This window comes from Epargyreus clarus, unplaced genomic scaffold (assembly GCF_041222505.1).
Source record: "Epargyreus clarus isolate Ecla_fem2 unplaced genomic scaffold, WU_Ecla_fem_2.2 ptg000008l, whole genome shotgun sequence".
Classification (NCBI taxonomy): Eukaryota; Metazoa; Arthropoda; class Insecta; order Lepidoptera; family Hesperiidae; genus Epargyreus; species Epargyreus clarus.
This window is the reverse complement of record NW_027332216.1, coordinates 10,325,562-10,349,761: the sequence shown is the minus strand read 5'-3', so window position 1 is coordinate 10,349,761 and position 24,200 is coordinate 10,325,562. Positions and strand designations below refer to the sequence as shown.

Below are 24,200 nucleotides of genomic sequence, written 5' to 3'. Positions count from 1 at the left end.
ACATTACAATAATTCGAAAACAAAAACATATAGTTATTATTATTACTGTTACCTTTTCCTATTATAATCTTATCTCATTATTTTTGGTTTATGTTGAATTTTTTTAATTAACTCCTATATAAACTTTGAAATATGTAGCTATTTCTAATTTAACTCATTAGTATTTATTACAGTACCTCGTCAAACATAGTCTGCTACTTTTAGGTACACTTTATTTTAGAGATAGTAAAATTAGAATTCTAGTTTCATATTTACGTGGTTTAATATACTAGTCCAACGTTCAAAAATATCCACATTTATTATAAATATAAGTAACGTTTGACTCACACTAGGATTTTCCTGCGTCGTTGGAACCATTAACATAATGAGTTAAATATAGAAATCCTGGCCGGGAGTCGAACCTGGAACCATGTGTCAGAGCGGCACGGTGACCACCATGCTACGTGGATCGTGATATTAACCTTACCTTTAAAACGAACACCATCATTTTATAATGAACGGTCATTGAAAAGTATTCTATTGCATGTAATCATAGATAAAGTATTACAATAACCCTTTCATAAGTATAGATTTTATGAAATCTATTTATTCCAGTCTAACCACTTGAAATATACTTAAAATTCTCCACTGAATAGCGTGCGACAAGGTAATAAAATAAAAGGCATTACTTATCTCCGCCATCTTTGCCGTAAGGGAAACTAGGTAGCTGTAATATTTTAGTGAAAGCATTATTCGTACTTTAAATATTGCATACAATATTTTTAAAGTACTATTATTTATGTACAAGCTCAAAGTTTACAAAGTAATCGTTGTATTAAATATGTAATGAGTTTTTAAATTATAGCATAGAATTTTAATTTTAAATTTAAATAAAGAACGCCCACGTTCTCGAATAAAATTTCAAATTATAACATACCGAACATAGTATTACGTAATTCCAATTAAAACTTGGACTTGTAGCATCATTGAGCTTCTTTACGATTCCCATTCGATTTAAAATGTTAAAATTTCTACGGAAGTATTATCAGGACTGCGTTCTTTAAAAAGTGTAAATAGAGTGTTTATTTCAAATTTAAAGCGATGCACTGGCTACTTATTTAGTATTAGGAAGTATGCACAAGGGACGGTAGCCACTTTCCATAAGTTAGTCTATTGAGTTCTATATGTCTGGCTTAGCTAGTCTGCCTCATCACTAGGTTTATTTAAATGTATATAAAAATAAAATGAAAATAAAAACAGCGAAATAACATTATATCTGTTAACCAAACCAACAATTATTTGGTTCGATTAGTAATACTAACAAAAATAAATGTTTCTTTTGACGAATGTTTTTTAATATTGGTAAATCATTCAAATATAAGTAAGAATAACATCTTATATATAAAATTCTCGTGTCACAATGTAAGTTACCGTACTCCTCCGGAACGGCTTTACCGATTTTCACCAAATTTTATATGCATATTCCATAGGTCTGAGAATCGGCTACTATCTATTTTTCATACCCCTAAGTGATAAGGGTTGCTTACCCTTAACATTTTTTATTTATATGGCAAAACAACGTTTGCTGGGTCAGCTAGTATAAATAAATGAAAAGATGAGGTAATTGAACAGCAATTTACTTAGTAACATAAGGAACATAAATCAATACACACAGTTCCGAAGAAACTTTGAAAGCATCAGCGCTAATCGCTAGAAATTTGCGCTAGATTTATTTACGTACATGTTTTTAATAAATCGCTTGAAGCGACAGCGGCGTTCAACTTGAATTATTGGGTGCTCGCTGTGCATTTTAAATGCACGCAGAAGACGTTCGGGACGTGCCGCGGCAAATCTTTGGAGTCGTTTGTTAGATGGATATGCAAAGAACTGCACATCTATCAGAATAATATAACTAGGTACATTTACCGAGATTTAATGCTATCTTAAATTAAAGCATATTTTTTCCGTTATATTAAATTGGTAAGGAGCGCTAAGGAATAATGTAGTGTTTGTATTATGACTTTTAATTAAAGTACAGCACAGCTGTAAACACTGTCTCGTGCTCACGCTGTGGCGGGGCGCGCGGCGTCAATATCGTGAGAGCCAAGGTTGAGAGTGGACGGCCGCCTGCGCACAAAGTGAGTTGTCGAGCCAGTGCATCAGGAGAACAGCAGTACATATAATAAAAATAACAAAATATCCCTAAAGTATTTTTAAACAAGAGATTAAGTATATAGGGATATAGACTGGTCGTTTCACCCTGCTTCATACTAACACCATCTTGAATTGATTAATATTTGATATGTGAAATATTCGCGTAGTACAAATTGGTAATAAGTCGTGGATGACATGAATGGTGTATTGCCATTATAACTGAAAATTAAATTGATTATAATACTGCAATAATAGTAAGTAGTAGAAACTTTTACATGTACGAAAGACATCCGAGATATGATACGGCGATTCTATCGGTGTTTCTCAATTGACGTATATCTTAGTACATATTAAGTCCTGAATCTATGGAAGTAATGCAGATATTTTCACCAGATTTTCTTTTCAAATTATATTGTGCGCTGACAGCATTCTACTTGAATTATTTACTTACGGTTTGAGCATCTTAAATGTTCGGGATACGTCCAAGATGCTGCACCAAATTTGATCTTCCCTTAAAAGTTGTGTTAGGAATTCTAAATAAGGTTACTAATTTTCAAATAGTCACTAGCTGAAATTTTAAAGAGGTACGAATTATGATCTTACTTTACAATTTTTTTCACGCAATTTCTTGTAGATCGTGAACTTATTGACAATGATTAGCAAATTCGTTGTCTTATTGTGCTCTCTTTTAGTAAAATAAAGGTATTTTATCGTACTTAAATAGAATAGCCGAATCGACAGACTTCCTCAGGTGAATAATTTTATGATCTAGTCTAGGTGAATCCCATCAGGAATATTCCTCTAATATGGGTAGTGTCATAAATTCCGATATTGCCAATTGACTTTGCGTCAAGAATACCGATTACTTTGAAATTCTCAAGAGAAATAATTTAAAATTTTTGGAATGCCATTCTATCATTCGTTTTCTTCAATATTGACGTTGCACCTTTTCAGTAGAAAGTTTCAGGTTACGTAAACTAAAGCCCATCTAAATATCTTGTGGATCTTTTTAATTTTTAATTTAAGTCAATTCAAAGCAAACTTGGACTTTAGTCCTAGAGTCTGAATTTATACTTAGGAAATTTTCATTTTTCTAAAAACTTTAAGAAAAACATATTACTTTGAAAAAAAAAATACTTTGAAAAAAATAATCCAACTATATATTATCCATAATATAACATTGTATATTTGAAATATTTTCTTTTAGTCCAATATTTTTTTTGCACTTCATATTTAAATTCAAGAAAGGTAATATTTTATGAACACATTGATATAAAATCTTCCATTTTTGCTTTTATAGTCTCTAGTGCATTAATAACTCAATAATGTTCTTTAATGATATTGTATCAGTACGTAAGCATAGCAACAAATATTTTCAGTTCTTAGAGAAATCCCGAGAGCTATTAAGTCAGCTATTGTATCTTATCCACGCAGTGCAATAAAGACTTTTCTTTTCAAACGAAATGAATAATGAACAAAGAATTTCTGTTTTTCTTAAGCTCTGGTATGAACCTTGATTTAGAGACATCGTTGAGATATACCCACGCTTTTATCTAGTAGGGTTGCTTCTATATTTTGGGATGTTTATTTAGTAAAAAATATGATATTTTATTTTAGTACAAATTAAATAAAACAAGAAATAAAACAAAAAAAATAAACATAATCATAGCAATCATAGTTTCATTAATATAAGAATTTATTTATTATTACAAGATTTTATTTAGTTTCACCTGTTCCGGTGTCTTTCTGTAATGTCTTGCAAATTAAAGATCCACTTACCGGTATCTGATTGAGCTGAAGTTTGTAATGCATGTGAAAATTGGACGCCAATGAAATATTATAACAGTGAGTTGATCTGATGGTTTAGCCGGAAGACTTGCACTTTTGTCTAAAGATTCGTCACAGAACCCTTGCATATGTGGAAAATTTCATGATTTGGAATGATTCCATTTACAGCTTATGTGTGTAATATTTTTGTAGTGCATTTCACATTGCGCATTACAATTGATTTGGTACTTGGCAGATAATTTATTTCTTAAAAGTAGCAATTAAACACAGCTTGTATATTACACTTGTTGAAAGTAGAAAGGAGTGTTAGATTTTTGTTGAGAATATTCTGCATATTATTTTCACGTTATACCACTAACTAACTCTTTGAAGTTATTTTAGGCGTTTTATTTTTAGTTCGTCAACCCTTAAAAGCTCAAACCGCACACGTGAAGGTGATACCGTATCTTAACGAAAGCTTAATCCGTTATTCAGACGGCACTTTACTACACAATAATAAGGTATATTTCAAAGACACAGCTCTGGCGTGCCGAGTGGCGCAATAACTCTATCTTAGTTATTACCATTACTCCTACGTCGTCAAAGTAATTATGAGATTTTGAATAAAATTCAAGAACCCAGGGGATTAATAAAACCTTCAAATTTTGGTACGACTGTCACACCTATTTTTAGAATGAAGCGGTTATTACGTTTTGAAGGGAGGTTGCGGATGCCAGATGATTTAAATATGAGGCGACCATTTAACCGATCAAGAGTCACCTGTACTTGTCTTTCAGATTCTGTTTGGAGTTGGTCACTGCTGCCCATGCACATGTACGCGTGCTTCTGTAACCAACAAGTGATTTATTGTATACCATACCCGTTTATGACGCAAGGTTCTTGGGTTCTTTAAATAATACATCCTTAACATGTAAAAAATGTGTGTCTTGTGTTTTATTATCTTGTACATCTGAGCGCTAAAGAAATATTTTATTGTATGTTCGTCGACCCACAATATAGAGGCACTACTACGCATGAGTTAATTACAACATTTTCCGGCGGGTTTCAATTACATTGTTTAAACGCGGAAGTCGCAAGATTCCTATAAATCGGGCCGTCTATATAAATCGAGGTGTGACGTCACTATAATCCTGATTTACGTAAATTGTTCGCGTCTGTGCAAATTATTACGTCGCTCCACACACCTGCTCCCTTAATACACTGCGATCGCATTCCTAGACGGAGACATAAATAACGCTCAGTGCGTAATACCGAAACACTAAATAGTTACTGGTTACTGGTAGTAGCTTAATTTTAACGGTGTCTTGACATTTTATTTTATAATATAGGAGTAGCTGACGAGTGGCTACTGCCGCCCATGGACATTTGTAATCAACCTTTAATACATAATGACAAAATGGAGATATGTGGATATCAATACATATTCAATGTAACTGATAGGGAATGGATGCCGATATCCAAAGACATCTGTTAAAAATAAATAGACTTAGGAGTCTGCCTAAGATCAGCCACGGATAAGTTGCTACATTTAAGGATTTTTTTATAATATTGAAGTAGGAAACGAGCATGCAGTCTACCTTTTAGTAATTTGGAGCGCCTCTAGAATAAGTCTTTCCACACCCTTTAAAGCGGAATAAACCAGCGCGTAACTTAATGTTGATTGTTATTAGGCAGATGATGTGACGGTGGTCCTTCCGGTGTTGAACCACAATGGGTACCGCCACCTAAGATTACCCACAGGCGTATTGCTGCCTTTGAGGATTAAGATGCATCAAATATGCATTACAAGCCATAATAGATCAGCGTTGAATAATGTAAACTGCTCATATAAGCTAGAAATAGGTGTAGTGGTGTTTCCACGGTCAGTTTCAAATTACATAATTTTCCATCACAGCCAAAAGCAGAATTATTTTTGAATGTCAATAATCTACCACCACTTCGCAAGGTTAGGGAGAAGAAGCGGTGAAACACATCTTGAAAAAATAACTTCATTTAAAATGAGAAACTTTAAAATCCTCCATCCACACTGAGTTCGTAAACACAACAGAGATTTTAAGCTGCACAAAACTTCTACGAAAACACCTACGGCTGATTACAGACGTGAGCTCCGAACGTTAAATTGCCGGTAACTTTTGACATAATTCGTCTTTGTGCGGGATTTCGAACGAGTTCGGTTGTTGCATGCTTATTAGGAGTTCCTCATCGACCGAATTGTGTTGACACTTTGAAAGTTTGTCCTAGATCCACTAAATGACATTTTGATATTATTATCAAAGTTGGGGATTAATGACGGACATGCTTTGGGATATATTGATCGGGTTTGTTACACAATAAAGGTTTGAAAGTTCGGTTGTTTAATATAGTGTATAGGAAGATTAAGATTTTCGTATTTTGTTTCACCTGCTTAGTACTTCTATGATATTTATCATGACACATTAATTAACTACATAACATACATTAATTAATCAATGATAATTTAAGAAAATGTCGGTCTACAAAATTATTTTTTTTGATTTGTATGAAAGAAGAAAAAACATTTTATATGATTTAAATAGCAGACAAATATTTTTTTTAATATGTTTCTGCTACGCCTGTCTTTATGTATTTTTTTTCTTCTAAATGGTTCCGTATTTGCTCCAGATGGTATATTTCATCAAACTGATATTGGAGTAACGGTGGAAGTATCTAGCGAACTCCAAGCTGTCTATAGTTGAGATACTATACAATGAGACATATAAAAGGGTTGCATCGAAACCGAAATTATCGTGTTGATTTTCGTTTATCGAACATGAATTCACCGACATAACTGGGATGTTCATCCTTAAAACGGAATTGTCCGGGACCATTTTCAATTATTGACTTTCAATCACTGAAAATTGATTTGCGTTGGAATTGCTGTCGGAAATATCGGATCATTCCGTACAATTTGACGATGACGGTTCATGGTAATGAACCTTTGACTTAAACCTTGTTATGACTTTGAAAACAGCCAATTAAGTTGAGAGTTGGTAGAACTGTGTATTGATTGACTGCTTCGAGACGGCTACACATAATAGCATTTCTTTTTTATAAAATCCCTGGGTTAATCGGCAAACAATGTTCTTTTCCGATAGAAGGCGGCTTGGTTTAAGTTGTTTATGACATTTTTTCTGGTTTGGTTGAGGTCAAGAAAATGGCGATTGGAATCAATTAATCAGAGCATAATTTTTTGTATGAAAATTTTGTAATGTTATTTTTTTGGAGTTACATGCAGTGGCTTGTGAGTAAGTTTCATAAGATCCATAAACACGATCTCGATAAAAATATATATAAAATAATGTGCATATTACTTTCATTTCGATATATGCATTTGTAGGTTGCTGTAACAACTTCAAATCAGATGAACTGTAACCTTTGTTCGTAGGTACATTCATAAAAAGTATACGCTATACGTATTTTTTACTTTAGTGTTTTATGTAAGTAGGTACATCTATATTCCCATTTCTATTTAGCACCGTTAACAACACGTCGTTTCGTAAGCATTTTCTTTTAAAAAATTCTGGTACACTTACACTCAAAGCGAGTGTGACGCCTGACGACGGCTCAAATGTAAACAGACGGCGCTTTAGTGCCCTTGCCCTGTAGCTTGAAAATAAACAGTTTAACTCTATGTACGTACCTACTCTTATAGGACGATAGTCAACCTATACGAGTATAACTGTGTCACTAGTGCTACTACTGGGCACGGGTCTCACATAATGAGAGGGGCTTAGGCTTATAGTCCATTATTGGCAAGTGGGGATTGCTAGACTTTAGACAATTTTCGGGAACTTTTTTTTTTAATTTAGAAGTGCAGGTTTCCTCGTGATTTTTGTTTACAATTAAAGCAAATGATAAATAATTGCTAATGCTTACAAAACTTTAGAAAAATCTGAGGTGCGTGCCTGATATTAGAATCTCGGACCGCCATCCGAGAGGCCTTTTTCTCTATAATAATTGCAGTAAACCTGCTGATTCCCTGCTAACTATAATGACCATTGTAATATGCAGTTCGTCGTTTATCATTTTGTAATAATCAAAATTATTCATTTAAGTAAACTATTACGTAATAGTAATTTAGAAATAAAGGTTAATTAATTACCTTTTGTCTTTGTATTCTCATGAACGATGGTTTATTATACTACTTCAATAGTATAACCACGACCATAGCTTATTCTTGCTATAAATATAACTAACCTCAAACTATTTACAAAGGACACGATATTTTGTAGCCGTAATTTGGAACTAAGTAATGGATTCATTGCATGCTACTTTATCTCAACGGTACTGTTGAACGAGCTTACAGTAATTCAGGCCAGATGTTCTTCAGGAGTCGAGTTTGAAACTAACTGCGATGAAGTATGATTTCGAAGTAATGTTATATTCAGCGTAGGGTCATGAGCGCTTCTGCAAGAGTTGAATTTTGCGCCTCTAGCAAGGTTTAAAGTTTGCGCCACTGATACTTTTCCTAGAAAAAAAAAAAATATCTAGCTTATTTTTCTTTCGTTTTTTTTTTGTTTAACTAGTATTACAGGCACATCACGTTGATCAATTTATATTGCCGATTGTTAATACTTTACACCACTTATTAAATACTTTTCTGTTTTATATTTTTGGAATGTTCGGTCTTGCTTCGAGTTATGAATTGTCAACTGATTTTTTGCAATGTCTTTCATAATGGAGATGTGGTAAAAAGTGGATAAAGATGTATTATTGTAAATGTTGATGATTATGGAAGAATATATTGTATTTCTGAAATCCCTGCGCGTTTTCGTACTAGTCATACTACTATAATCACCCGCCAGCGGAGGGTAATGTTCTTTGGCGTATGTATGTCTCATTCTAGGCTTGGATTTTAACATATTACGAGGTGTCATTGGATTCGTCTAAAACTCTAAATTGTGTGAATAACATATGCTACATGTATCTCTTTTCGTTGTATTACTTACACGTATTTACTTTCTTTTCGTTGCAAGTAAGACGATATCTCTTCGCTGATTCATTATAATATAGATTACATGTGCATCGGTAAAATGCGCATTCATAAATGTTCGCTCCTGGATAGCCAGGCCAGGTTATATGGGTATACCTAGAATATAGACTTTGCCTTTGAAACTGGCTGAGAAGTTGCTGAGATACGTTTGAATCTGAAATGCAATATCTTGTGAAGAACTTTTTGGATAATATTAATTCTGTATAGCATAATAATCATAAAAGTGTGAGAGTAAGCTTCAACTCTATTGTCTCAACAATATTTAGTATTCAAATATTTGCGTCCGTTGCTACTCAAGGGGTACTAAAATAATTTATTCAATTTCAGTCGACCGGATAAAAGTATCGAAGAAATGTTTTAATTCTCCTCTCCTTTGTTACAGGCGTTCAAGTGCGGGTCTTCTGGCACCGCAGCTGGCCTGCCAGAGCTCGCCTGGTCCTCCATCAGCGCCGCTCGCGCCAGCATCGCCCCCGCGGGTGGTGTCAGCACCCTCCGCGCCCACCCAACCACCCCCCGACCCCGTGCCGCAACCAGCACAGGAAGATGGCGTCAGATTGCGGAGAGCGCATACGGTTGCCGTCAGAGACTACCTCAAGCGGGAAACGCAAACGTTCTTCGGTATCCAGAGGGACAACGAGAGGGAACAAAGAAGGCTGTGGTACGAGAGGCGGAGGAGGCACGCGGCGCGGGCGCTCGGTGACCTCCGCCTTGACCTGCCACCGGATCACCATCCTGATGATGATGATATTAGGTAGGTTTTTTTAATATAATTTATTATGTTGAGGCCTACAGGGAACAGGCCCAGGATACTTAATGCTGTTATTTCATCCATAGCGTCAATTATAATATTATGTATCGACGGAACATGTAGCTAGAATGCGTATCTAAAAAAACATACAGCAATATAAAACCGCCTCCTTTTTCGAAGTCGAAGTTAAGGGAACAGATGTTCTTTATGAAGCCAATCACGGATCAAGGATGTATTGCTATCCCTGAGGACTACGGTGGTCGCCTTATGTGCAAGACAGCCGGCATCGACACCCTGCCACCATAACGCCATAGCTGTTTCTCCGTAGAAGAAGATGTAGTGATAGTACCTCGCCGGTCGAACCATACCGCGTTCTACCTTTCAAATTATGTTTTGTCTATCAAAATACAATATTCAGAGGCTACATATGTTATAGTTTCAATTCGCTATGTACATTAGATTCGTACGTAATGAATAACAAATTAGGATCATAAACTATTCCTCACTGGTTTCTGCATGTCGGTCATGACTATTTGCTATGATATCTCGGCATATGTCATTATTATTGAGTGCGAGTAAGCCGTCTATTAAGCCACGTCAATAATTAATATATGTAGATCAAAATCCCAGGGTCTAGCTAATACTGACTGACTGTTGACTAATCAGATAAATGTATGGATTAAATGAGTTAAATCATATCTTGAACAATATGAAGTATCTATTTCTCTTGTCTTTCGATGCAGAGAATGTAGTTTATGAATTACAATCAAAGCCTGAATAGGTGATAGGTGATAAGGTGATAGCTCCATGGTATAAGATAAGGATAAGGTACCCTCATCTTGATGCCCGTAATTTTAATCGTTTACGACGAAGAATGCATGAATCGTTACGAACTTATGAGCAATTATAAGGTAAATTCGTGGCTTGAAAAGCAAAATTAAAAAATTTCACTTACATCAACTATATATTAGGTGACTTGAATGCTTGGAATAAATTGTACTCAAATGTATATACATTTTACAGTCTATCAACCACAGTTGTTAAGCTGTTTGATTCAGGCATAAATTGTTACTAATATTGATAGGAGACAGGCGTGCGATATGAGTTTACTATCCGTAAGCGCTATGGACAGCCTATGGATTATAAGCATTATCTGCAATATTTACCAGCCACAAAATAGTTCACAGCCTGTAGCTAACTGCGAGTATATGTAGAATAATTCTGTAACAATGGGTTTCATCTGGCCGACGAATATTTGTCTCGGTCTAAATTCAAACCGAATCTCCGGCGCTCCGAGAACCGCCTTGAATTGCTATCTTCGATGAACAATAAAACTGGGACTTTTGCTCAAAAATCCGGGCAATATTGTTCTGAAATACAAGATTGATGCCGTTTCCGAACCAGTGGGGTGTTTACTCAAACGGAATATGATGGAATTGTCTAACAGATTGTGAATATAGTTGTCTCAAGAGGTTTAGCAATGACGTAATCACACTTTTGATGGAATGATTATGTCGTGGTATGAGGCACCAACGTGTGTGATGCCAACATACACATTTATTCGTATCTATTCAAAGAGACACTGAGGTGCAATACGTAAATAAAAATTGTTATATTTAAATAGACTTAAACAAAAGTGTAGCTTCAATATTGTGAAAGTTGCTTGAGTAGTTCTTGTAAGATTAATGGACCGACCTGTCCATCTTCTGCTTATGGGCATCTTTAACTAACTTGTTATAGAACAGAGGCTTTACCTGACCCCAATCACTGACAATTTGTCACGTCTGAGTACTAAGTTGGTAAAAGATAGCCTAAAAAAATTATTATTTCCCATCGCAATTACCAGACTTAAAGAGTTTCAGGCACATAACGTATATTTGTCCTGAATGTTAAACATAAGTAACATCTTTCATTTATCTTGAATTGTCAGAAACTCTTATAAGCTCGCTAAAATTCTTAAAGCCCGAATGTCTCCTAGAACTTTCGCTTAAAGTTCAACGTGAGCTTTGATCGCGTTATAACGTGATTGGGGAACAAACCGCTGACGTTATATAAGATAACGCCTGCTCATCTTAAGTGAAGTTTCAGGAATAGAGTTTAAAGTACATTTTCAGATTTACTTGAAATAATAGTATTTTTTTCTTTTGAATTTTTTTGGTGCATTAGCATGTTAATTTTGGCTCCCATACTGGGTTTGTTATGAATTATAGTTGTGAACAATATTTATTGTGTCTATTACACATGTACGCATTTTATATATTGCTCTCATAAAAAATTCTTTTTAAAATCTGTCACGTGAAAGATTTCGGACTCGATCTGAAATAATTTAAATAAGCCTTAATGATGATTTTAAGGGACGTAAGCATGTAGCGTATGTATAAATGCTTAAAAATGTTTATTATATATTTATAAAAAAAGGAATCATTCAAACTTATGCGGCTGACAAATTTTAGTGAGATTTTTATCTCAGTATTGCCTCAGGTAAGAGAAATATTATGGACTTATAAACTTTTTTGAATACTAAGACATATTTATAATGAACTAGCTGACCCTGCAAACGTTGTGTTGCCATAAAAATAAAAAAAAATGAAGGGTGAACAACCGTTATTTCTTAGTGGTATGAAAAAGACAGTAGCCGATTCTCAGACCTACTGAATATGCATATAAAATTTGGTGAAAATCGGTAAAGCCGTTTTGGAGTACGGTAACTAACATTGTGACACGAGAATTTTATATATAAGGAGACTTATAACATCCGTTATAAATAATCTTAACCAACAACCTTCCAAAGTGCGAAATTAGTCATTTATTCTTGGTAAGAGATTGATTATGTATGACTTACGGGCGTAAACCAATCTCCAACCTAAGTGCAAGAAAATGTCGCAATTTGAAACTATAGTGCAGGACAAAGTTTGAAGAGAAGCTCAATCGTGTTACACCGAAATTGATTCACAAACTAGCTAACAGGTATTAATTTTAGATGCCGTATGCTCCCTTGCGAAGTTGTGGAGTCAAAATTGAAGTCTGGGCGAGATTTGGAGTTTACTAATAGACTAGGTGCCTCGCTGTACCCAAGTGGTGTTTGTAGCTCTATATTTTTACTCACTCATAGCATTATGTTTTTTTGTACAATATATACATATAAAAGTATGTAAAATGCGTGTATGTATAACTATTTACCACATCTACTTTAAACGAGAAAACAACACTCGACACTGCTTTTATAACCATTATTACCCTTAGTATGAGTTTTTAAGTTTTTACAAAAATGACTGTTTTTGTATTTGTTTACGTATTTCCCATACATTTTGAATCAGTTCTGATATAGTCCGCTAGGGGCGCTTATTGGGAATGTATGGGCAAATACGTAAACGATTACAAAAACAGTCACATTTGTAAAAACGTAAAAACCATACTAAGGGTACAGAAATAGGTGTGGTGGTGTTGCCTCTGTAATCGAATTACAGTTTTATGTAAATGCCACCGAGATTTCATCCGGATTTATCGATGTGATATTAAGGCTATTGTTGTTGGATTCTGTTGATTTAGTTCTTTATATCGTTATGTTATTGTCAAATTAACTAAACTGACATTCAAATAGTTATGCTGACTCTGACAACATAATATATCTTGAATTATTATTTGAAACGTGACTCGGCTATGTAGAGCAAAATTTATTCATGGTCTCAAAGTTATTTAAGAGAGTAATTTATTTATCTTTATAAATGTTATATAGTGGAATTGATTGTTTGTACGAGTATATCTGTACCAATTATTGCAAGTAAAGGTCAGATTTGAAAAATGTGATTAAATTTAATAAGCTATTAATTGAGGAGCATATCAGGCTAATGTATAAAATCGGTAACCAGGAACAATAGATTAAGCCTGACCCCGCAATTGCATGGATTCATGGATTTATTACAATGGTCATCAATATACAGAGGTATAAGCCGTGCCTTATAATATTAAATATGTCACGTTACAAGGCACGTTACAAGGTTGAAGGTGGGTGAACCCTTTGTGGTTCAACTCCGGCAGGCACCACCGCCACACCTATTTCTGGCTCATAACAGCAGTATTAAACGCTGCTGTGTTCTGGTTTGAAAGGTGTGGTAAGGGAGACATTTGCGAGGCGTTCCAGCTTAGTCCTCAGCGGTAGTGGCGCATCTGTGGCCGATCTCAGATGGGAATATCTAATCCTATCTGGGGTTGATTACAGATGTCCATGGGCGGCAGTAGCCACTGACCATCAGGTGGACTGCATGCTCGTCTGCTACTCCTAGATTATAAAAAACAATTCATATTCATTCATATTCATATTCATATATCTTTATTTGCTCGAATAAGGTTAACAAATGTTCTTAAAATTAAAATAATACAGTTCTCTTATTCTGCCTCGTCAGCATGCAAATTACCAGTCAGTTATGTATTAACACTATAATTTTTAAATAAAATAATAATTACCACAAGCAATACAATATACTAAATTTCTTTAAAATGTCAATTTACCAATATAAATTAAATTATTATAATATGTCAAACAAATAAATAAGTAATTTTTAGTCAAATTAATTTTCATTCCATTCAATTATATCTTAAAATCTAAGTACTCATTAATTGTATAAAAGCATTTCTCTTGTAACCATGTTGTCAATTGGGACTTAAATTGATTGTATGTCAGATATTTAAATGAGTTAGGAAGTCGATTATATAGTGCAATAGCCATAAAATACACATTTTTCTTGCACAATTTTAGTCTACATGGAGGCATCACCAATGTGTTTTCATATTTCTGTCTTATTGTTCTATTGGTTACATCATTTTTTTTCATAAAGTACTTTGGATATCTATGAACAAATAAACATATGTCTCTAATATACATAGACGGTAAGCTTAAAACTTTGTACTTAATAAATAATGGCTTACACCTTTGCATAATGTCTACATTACATATGGCTCGAATACATTTTTTTTGTGTTCTGAAAGCCCGAATGGCTTCTGTCGAATTGCCCCAAATTATAAGCCCATAATTGAGTACTGATGCAACATAACCATGGTAGGCACACCAGGCTGCTTCTTGAGAAACCGTGTGCCGTATTCGTCTAAGCGCAAATACAAACCTATCCAATTTATTACATATAGTATTAATATGTTCTTTCCATTTTAATTGATTGTCAATTACTATTCCTAGAAATGTTGTGTATGTTACTTCGTCAATATTTTTAAAATCGTATCTTATGTCCAGTGTTTTCAGCATTGTAGAATTATTCGAGTTAAAAAGCAATATTTTAGTTTTATCCACATTTATATTTAAATTATTATATTGTAACCAATTTCTAATGTCATTTAAAGAGCTATTAATTTTGATTTTTATCGCATCTATGTTTTCTCCGTGTATTAGGAGAGTCGTATCGTCAGCGAATAGTATGCACTGACATTTCACGGCGCTAGGCAGATCGTTAATATACATTAAAAACAATAAAGGTCCGATAATACTGCCTTGGGGTATGCCATATCCGTTATTTTCTTTATATTTCGAACGATAACTTGTTTTAATTGATTTGTTGTTTTTTGTAGTTATTTGAGTGATTTCGGTACTTTGTTGTCTACCAACTAAATAGCTTTTTATAAGTTCATGCGCATTTCCTCTAATGCCATATTTGTCTAATTTATCAAGTAGATGTTCATGCCTAACGAAGTCATAGGCTTTAGACATATCCAGAAAAACGCCAGCTATAATTAATCTTTCATTTAAACATTCACATATAGATTTTATAACATTAAAAGTTGCTAGAGTAGTTGAGGAGTTTTGTCTAAAACCAAATTGGTCTTGACTTAATATGTTATTCTCATTTAAAAAATTCATTATTCGAATGTAAATGGCTTTCTCTATAATTTTAGAAAATATTGAAAGTAACGTAATTGGTCTATAATTATTTAAATCGGTTCTGTCACCTTTCTTATGAAGAGGCTTAACAACAGCCTTTTTAAGTATCTCCGGAAAACATCTCTGAGTAAATGCTAAGTTTATTATGTGACTTAGGGGACTACAAATGTATTTTGCGCAGTTTTTAAGGTTCTTTGTATCAATTTGGTCATAACCAACTGACTTGCTGTTTTTTAGACTCATAATTATCTTTAATATTTCTTGAGAACTCGTGGGTCTGAGGAATATCGTTTTGGGGTTGCGGTATATTTGCTCATCATATTTACGAGTAGTTAGTTTATTCGATGCTATGTCAATAAAAAAGTCATTAAAAACTTCCGTAATTTTAATCGGGTCAGCATAAGCCACATTATTGTATTGAACTAATGTTATATTATTATGAGGGGATATACTCATGTTGTCAGTTCTTTCCTTAATTGTGAACCATGTGGCCTTGCATTTATTCTGGCTATTTTTAATGTAATTATTATTAGTTATTTGTTGGGATTTAGACACACATTTCTTAAATACTTGGCTGTATGTCTTATATTTTTTCTGATTTGCACCCCGATTTATCTTCCCAAATCTCGAGGCCATGTAAAGACGCCTTTTAATAACACTTGACATTTTCAATCCTCTAGTAAGCCATTTAGGTTTTCTATATGATCCATACATATAATAAATAATATACATATAATAAATTTAACGAAATTGGTTATTGAAAGGCCCTGTGGAGCTGCGTATGTATAGAAACTGGGGTCATTTAAGGTCGCCTTTGATCTATTGTAAGATGTCCTTCATTCGCTAGATGTGTACATTTTGCAACTTTAATACAATACAAATAAAAATGGCACTGTCACTTTAAAATACAATATAAGGGATTTTATGTTCAATGCATAATTTTCAATTAGATTCTCTCATGCATCACAACTCTAGTCACAATTTTTTTTTTATAATATAGGAGTAGCAGACGAGCATGCAGTCCGCCTGATGGTAACTGGCTACTGCCGCCCATGGACATTTGTAATCAACCCCAGATAAGATTAGATATTCCTACCTGAGGTCGGCCACAGATGCGCCGCTACCCCTGAGGTCTAAGCTGGAACGCCTCGGAAAAGTCTGTCTCCCTTACCACACCCTTCAAACCGGAACACAGCGGCGCCTAACACTGCTGTTATAAGGTAGAAATAGGTGTGGCGGTGGTGCCGCCGGAGTCGAACCACAAAGAGTTCTACCACCTTCACAAATGGTGGTGAATTTTGTGTATTGAATTATTTTTTATTTTATTTCATTAACGACACTTATCGTTTAAACGAGTACACTTTGAAAAAAAAAAAGATTTATTTTATTTCACCAGACTTAATGAGGGTAATGATAGTTCGTGTATTTTTTTGAAAATATTCATGATTCTTATAAGTTATTAATTAGTAACAAGTAAACAGTTTTTTTTTTATTATTACTAGCGAAATTACGGTTAAATTTATAATTATAGGCAACCTGACTAATCTGTTAGGTTAGACTTTGGGGCGGATTCTCTTTTAAACATGATTTTAATGATTAATTCGGCTTAATTAATGATTTTTTGAAGATGGCTGAGTGGGGACCGAATCTGGACTCTGCGGTTAGACTGATATCCTGACCGCTTTACCACCTGATCAAAATAAACAACATCCATGCCTACAAGAAAATAAGTGAAACCATGAAGTTTACTCGCCACCACGCGTCTCAAAGGGCAGAACAAACCCAGCTTCAATAAGGACAAGTTTGTTTCTGTACTTGAGTAAACGCACTCCCTTTATACATGTCTAAGTGGGCTTTTAAAGGGAGGACATAAAACCTTTATGTACGTGCAAACTTCTTGAAACCTCGCAGACTGGGGAAGGGACGGAACTAAATTATATAACTGAAAATATACACATTTTGTCCTATACAAAACCTTTATGAAAATATGAATTTGAGAAAGTACATGTATAAAATAGTAACAGATGGAACTACTCGTAAATTATGTGGTTCTAAAATATTCTCATTTTGTCCTACACAAATTCTGTATGAAAATATGACGAAAAATATATCTGTAGTAGATAAACGAAGTAGCCGTGGGCTAATTATTGTCATTTTACAGTTTACTTGGAGAAGTTAATTATAAAGCAAAATGTCATAGAAAATAATTTTCAGTTTTAAATTTAAATAAGCGATGGTTAATAAAGGTAATCCCTTTTTATACAACACACCTGAACTTCTTTGTGTGAGTGTGAACCCGAAATTAATTTTAATATTGCAAGAAAAATAGTTTCGGGACTAGACAAAACTCCATAATGAGTGCATGTTTTTTCTAAATTAAAGAACATTTCTAAGTTCATGTCCACTATTTTCACGATATCACAATTATATTAAAACATTAAATTAAGTTCTTTTATTGGCGAGTTAAAAGTGGTAAGAATAATTTCGTTATCAACATTTACTTATACAATTTACGATAGACAAAAGAGACTCTTTATTTCTTTTGTGTTATATTGTGAAAATACATATTATATTTATATTAACTTACTAGCTGACCTGGCGAACTTTGTACCGTCTCAAAATCTTTTTATCAAATATATTTCATATAAAATATAGCCTATGTTACTCGTGGATAATGTAGCTTTCGAATAGTGAAAGAATTTTTAAAATCGGTCCAGTAGTTTTTGAGCCTATACAATACAACCAAACAAACAAACAAACAAAGTTTTCCTCTTTATAATATTAGTATAGATATCCCGTTTTAACTCAGTAGCAATCTTGTAATAGGATGTATGCCCCTCGGTGTGTGTACTTAGTAACCAGTTTACAAAGTTCAGTAACATCGGGTGTGGTCGGAAGTTGGATGAGTGACCGCATGTGGATAAACACGCGCTTCTCTTCGCAGAGTACATTAAACTGTCGTTTCTAATTATAATCTTTGAATAGCAGTCATTTAATATTGCCGATTTTATGAATAGTTGCAAAATATTCTTCTTGTCTTTTTTCCGTCAGTTCACTTTGGAAGTGTGTGGTGGAGTATTAGTAGGTCTTACTGATATGAAAAGATCCACGTTCAGTACTGAGCCGTACAATGCATAACGCACAACTAACTTAAAAGCTTTTTAAAAATACGCTAAAATGAAACTGTTGAATGCGATTAGTTTCTAGGCGGTCCTTAGTGATTTTAACGAAAGATACGTTTTAAAGTAAAAAACGATTCTCAACACACGCTACTAAAGAAAGGAGAATGCCCATACTTGGTACTGATTTTTCTCATGCGTCAAAATGAAAGTAATATTAAAATTATTTTTTGATTTTTTTACATAATTTGTCGATCAGAATAGTTTCTTTGAACAGGGGATTCCATTTAAGATAAAATAAGACGAAATGTTGATTGTTGTTCTTAAAAATTAAAATGGCGGTATTTTATACTCGGAATTCATTATTCTAGGTTTTTAGGATTATTTTAGGTTTACCTTTAAAAGTAAATGGAATATGTTAGTCGAACTACATTATAGATACCTACTATCAGTTAAAACTGACCATCAATCTATCGTCGGATATTTTCGATTTTGAGGTTATGTAACATTTCGTTAAATAACTTCAGAACCCGGGTGCTAATCTAAAAAAAATAATTATTGGTGGTAGTATTTGGTTAATTATACATCGTCCACAACAAGTTTCAATTTGATGCAACTCTGGACGGCGGTCCATACTTTCATGGGCATTGTCCTTTATCGTTACAACGAAATACATTTTATTAAAGCAAACTACTAATGTTTATATGAAACATTCCATAAAATTTGTTTGTTTTTCAATTAACTTAAGAGTTTGCAACCTTGTAATGTTCAATAATGAAAATAGTCTAGAAAGTATAGAAGTTTTAAGGTCTAACAAAATGTTAACAGAAAATCTGTTGTTCTGAACATCTGGTTTCGATAGCTCTCAACCAAGTCATAAAACTGCTTATGAGCCGCAAATAATCTAGAATCTAGATGATTCTTGGCTAATAATAGACAGATCGTTGACTGGCTGGAAATTTGAAATTGGAAGTTTGCAAGGCAAAGATTTCTTTTTTTATAATCCAGAGTATAATAATGACCAGATATTAATTCTTTTTTTTTAAATATTATAGTGTATATGCTATTATACTTATTTCAAGGGTGTCATGTTACAGATTTTCATTTTTAAACTTACTCGTAGCATAAACTTAGCATTTTTTTTCTCCTACTAGGACGTATGAGACTTTACATACGTCCGTACGACGTATGAGACCTACAGAAATTAGGTAGAATATTTTGAAGAAGGGATTTTAAAAAAAATAGATTACGTCTTGACTTAGTATGCCTAGTGTTGCGTGAGGCAAAAACACATGCCACTTTATAATTGTTAGCAAATTGAAAATTTTACTATATTTGCTGAAAATAGCAACTGTTTGTGATTCCTAATGAGCAAAGAATTAGCTTAGGGCAACACTGCGTCGGCAAATTGAAATAAGTTTTGTGATATCAAATTTTAAGGACGACCGTTATAAAGTAATGCTTACAGCGACATACAAGCTTTACAGAGTAAATTTTCGATGAACTTAAAATCTTGTATGAAAATACTTCAGAAATTATATATATATAATCCTGTAAGGAATGACGTGCGTTCTCCATGTTGCCGTCTAGGAGCGACTTTGTTGTCTATGGCGGGTTTTCTCCTCTCCCCCCCGAGGCAAAGGGAAAAATATGAGATGCCATAGATTCAAGATGGCGGCCGATTTAAAATTTTCAACTTTTTCATTTATTGACTTTATCCTGATGTTTGTTTCTTTTTCGAATAATATTCGGGTGGGTATTACGATGAAATTGGAAAAAAATGAAAAACCAAGATGGCCGCCGAGATATTTGAGTTTGAAATTTTTCAATTTTCGAGGTGTTTTTGGGAGGTCGTATCTCTTGGGATTTTTAATATTTTGTTGCCATTTTTTTAAATTTTGTCGGATATATCCTCAATTTTGCCAAATCGGATTTATTTTTTTTTTTCAACAAGATGGCGGGTCGTCTGTTAGGCGATTTGTAAAATGTATGAAAAAAACAGATTTTTTGAAGTAAAATATTCGGATGTTGGCAACGTTTGAGCGATTTGCTTTGTTCGGGGCGGTCATGGGGCTCGGTCCGAGGTGTTGCCAGGTTTGAGTTTTTTTCTCCCCACTCTTACAATTTTTCAAACTTTTCATTCAAAAATATGAAAAGTAGAAGGAGAAATATTTTTGATGAAAATTTTTCACTGGAATATTTTTTTTGGCTGTCGTAATGACATTTGACCATTTTCGTCGATGTCGACTGGCAACACTGGCCGCAGGAATTTTTTTTCAGTTTTACGAAAAATCGACTTCCTCGACCTGAAGGAGTGGTGGGGGGTGGGTTTGATGTATGAGTGGATTTTTTATTTGCCTCTGTGTCTATGGGAAAAATCTGAAACTTTCAAATTTCAAGATGGCGGCCGAGCTGGATTGGGCAACTTTTTTTTTTATTTTGCACCTATCCAAGATCGGTATCGATTCCGGCTAACTTGAGGGCGACTGATACGATGAAATTGGAAAAAGTTGAAAAAACAAGATGGCCGCCGAGATACTTGAGTTTGAAATTTTTCATTTTTCGAGGTGTGTTTGCGGGGTGGCACTGATGTGTTTTTTTTAAGATGTTTTTTATATTTTTCGTTTTTTTTCTCGGATATATGCTCAATTTTACCAAATCGGATTTATTTATTTTTTTAACCAGATGGCGGATCGTTGGTCAGGCAATTTGTAAAATGTATGAAAAAACGCATTTTTTGAATTGAAATATTTTGAGGTTGGCAACATTTCAGCGAATCGCCTTGTATGGGGCGGTTGTGGAGCGTGACTTGAAGTGTTGCCAGGTTTAGGATTTTTTTTCTTCGTTCATACTTTTTTTGGAACTTTCCATTCAAAAATGTAAAAAGTAGAAGGAGAAACTTTTTTAATGAAAATATTTTACATGGGTATTTGTCGGGGGGGTCGTAATGACATTTGACTATTTTCATCCAAATTAACGGGCAACACTGGGAGCTAGAATTTTTTTTTCACTTTTTTGACATTTCGAGTAGCCCAGCCTAAACTATTGGTGGGGGGTAGTAATAATGTATGAGATATTTTTTCGGTATATTATGGTGGTTATGGGAAAAATGGGAAACATACAAAATTCAAGATGGCGGCCCTCCTGCGATTTTCAACATTTTTTTTATTCTGCGCGCCTACCTGAGATTGGTGTCATTTTCGGCTAATTGTGGGACGACTGTTACGATAAAATTAGAAAAAATTGGAAAAACAAGATGGCCGCCGAGATATTTGAGTTTGAAATCTTTCATTTTTCGAGGTGTGTTTGTGGGGCCGTAGCGCGATGGTTTTATTAATATTTTTTCGACATTTTTATTTTATTGGCCGGAGTGTATCCTCAATTTTGTCATATGGCAGTGTCATATTTTTTTAACCAGATGGCGGACCTTGTATCAGCCATTTTGTAAAATGTACGAAAAAATGAATTTTTCGAAGTGAAATATTTTGAGGTTGGCAACATTTGAGCGAGTCGCTTTGTATGGGGCGGTCATGGAGCTCGGCTCGAAGTGTTGCCAGGTAAAGATTTTTTTTTTATGCTTCATACATTTTTTGAAACTTTCCATTCAAAAATGTGAAAAGTAGAAGGAGAAATATTTTTAATTAAATTTTTTCACAGAACTATTTTTTATGGGTGCCGTAATGACATTTGACCATTTTTGTCTTAATCAACTGGCAACACTGGGATACAGAATTTTTTTTCACGATTTTCACTTTTTGAGTACGTGGGCGGAAATCGTAGACAGAGCATATAAGTAATGTATGGGCGATATTTTTTATTTGAAATGGACCCTATGTAAAAAATCGAAAATCCAATGTTGCCATATACAAAAAAAATGTTTTCATACAAATGCATTTTCTACAGGATTATCGAAGATTTCAAGCTGTTGCCACCATTTGACGTCATTTTTTTGTATGAGGCGCTTAATGGCACTTATAGACTGTACCAATGTGTAAAAAAATATTTCAGTGTTGCCATACAAAAAATAATAATTTTCATACATGTGCATTTTTGTATGTCACATTTCAAGCTGTTGTAAATTTTTGACAACGTTATAATGTATGACGCGTTTGTATGTACTAATAGACTGCACATTTTGGTAAAAAAATATTTTAGTGTTGCCATACAAAAAATATTAATTTTCATACATATGTATTTTTGTATGTAATATTTCAAGCTGTTGTCTTGTATTGGTAACATTAGAATGTATGAGGCGTTTGTACGTACTAATATTGTGCACATGTTGATTTAAAAATATTTTAGTGTTGCCATACAAAAAATAATAATTTTCATACATTTGTATTTTTGTATATGGTGTTTCGGGCTGTTGTCTCCCTTTAAAGACCACCACCACCATGCCCAGCATCACTAAACGTCAGTTTTCTGTATGAGGCGTTTAATGGTACTCATAGACTGTACAGATTTTTTGAAAAATATTTCAGTGTTGCCATATAAAAAATAATAATTTTCATACAAGTGCATTTTTGTGTGTCATATTTCAAGCTGTTGTTTCCTTTTGATGTCATTCCAATGTAAGAGGCGTTTGTAGATACTAGCAGTTTTAACATTTGGGTAAAAGAATATTTCAGTATTCCCATACAAAAAATAATAATTTTCATACATATGCATTTTTGTATGTCACATTTCAAGCTGTTGTATATTTTTGACAACCCTATAATATATGACATGTTTGTATGTACTAATAAACTGCACATTTTGGTAAAAAAATATTTTAATGTTGCAATACAAAAAATAATAATTTTCATATATATGTATTTTTGTATGCAATATTTCAAGCTGTTGCCTACTATTGATATCATTAGAATGTATTAGGCGTTTGTAGGTACTAATATTCTGCACATTTTTATAAAATAATATTTTAGTGTGGCCATACAAAAAATAATAATTTTCATACATATGTATTTTCTATTAAATATTTCAAGCTGTTGTATATTTTGACAACATTAAAATGTACGATGCGTTTGTAGGTATCAATAGATTTCACATTGTGGTAAAAAAAAAATCAGTGGTGCCGTACACAAAATAATATTTTTTATACGCATGCATCCTTGTATGTAATATTTAAAACTGTTGTCTCCTTTTGAAGTTATTACCTAATACGTGGCGTTGTTAGCTACTAACAGTTTGAACCCTGCGTCAGTAGGATAATATATCTATGGTTTGAACATTTGGGTGAAAATATATTTCAGTGCTGCCATACAAAAAATCGGTTACAGGGTTTATAAGTATATATTTCGGAATTAATTTATGAGTCGTTTAAAAATGTATATTTAATCTTAATGAGCTAACTTATTGGTATGTTGAGAAAGCAATAACTGGTTTGAAATTTTTTTATGACTTGAGTTTTGGAGTATTCTATTTATTTTAGTTTAATTCGTTGTATGTGTTAAATTGTTTGTGGCTTAAGTTACCTATATGAATTTTACCCGTGATTATTCTTTTTGGAGTGTAGCC

At 33.7% G+C, this 24,200-nt stretch overlaps 1 protein-coding gene across 1 annotated transcript in view; it reads left to right on the top strand.

Moving 5' to 3' along the window:
• The window catches only part of rho-5 (rhomboid-5), a 240,369-nt gene that overhangs the window by 138,591 nt on the left and 77,578 nt on the right, over window positions 1–24,200 (top strand). The window contains exon 2 of the mRNA XM_073075970.1: window positions 9,315–9,683. Coding sequence (XP_072932071.1) covers window positions 9,315–9,683 — 369 coding nt within the window. The remainder of the gene's footprint in view (window positions 1–9,314; window positions 9,684–24,200) is intronic.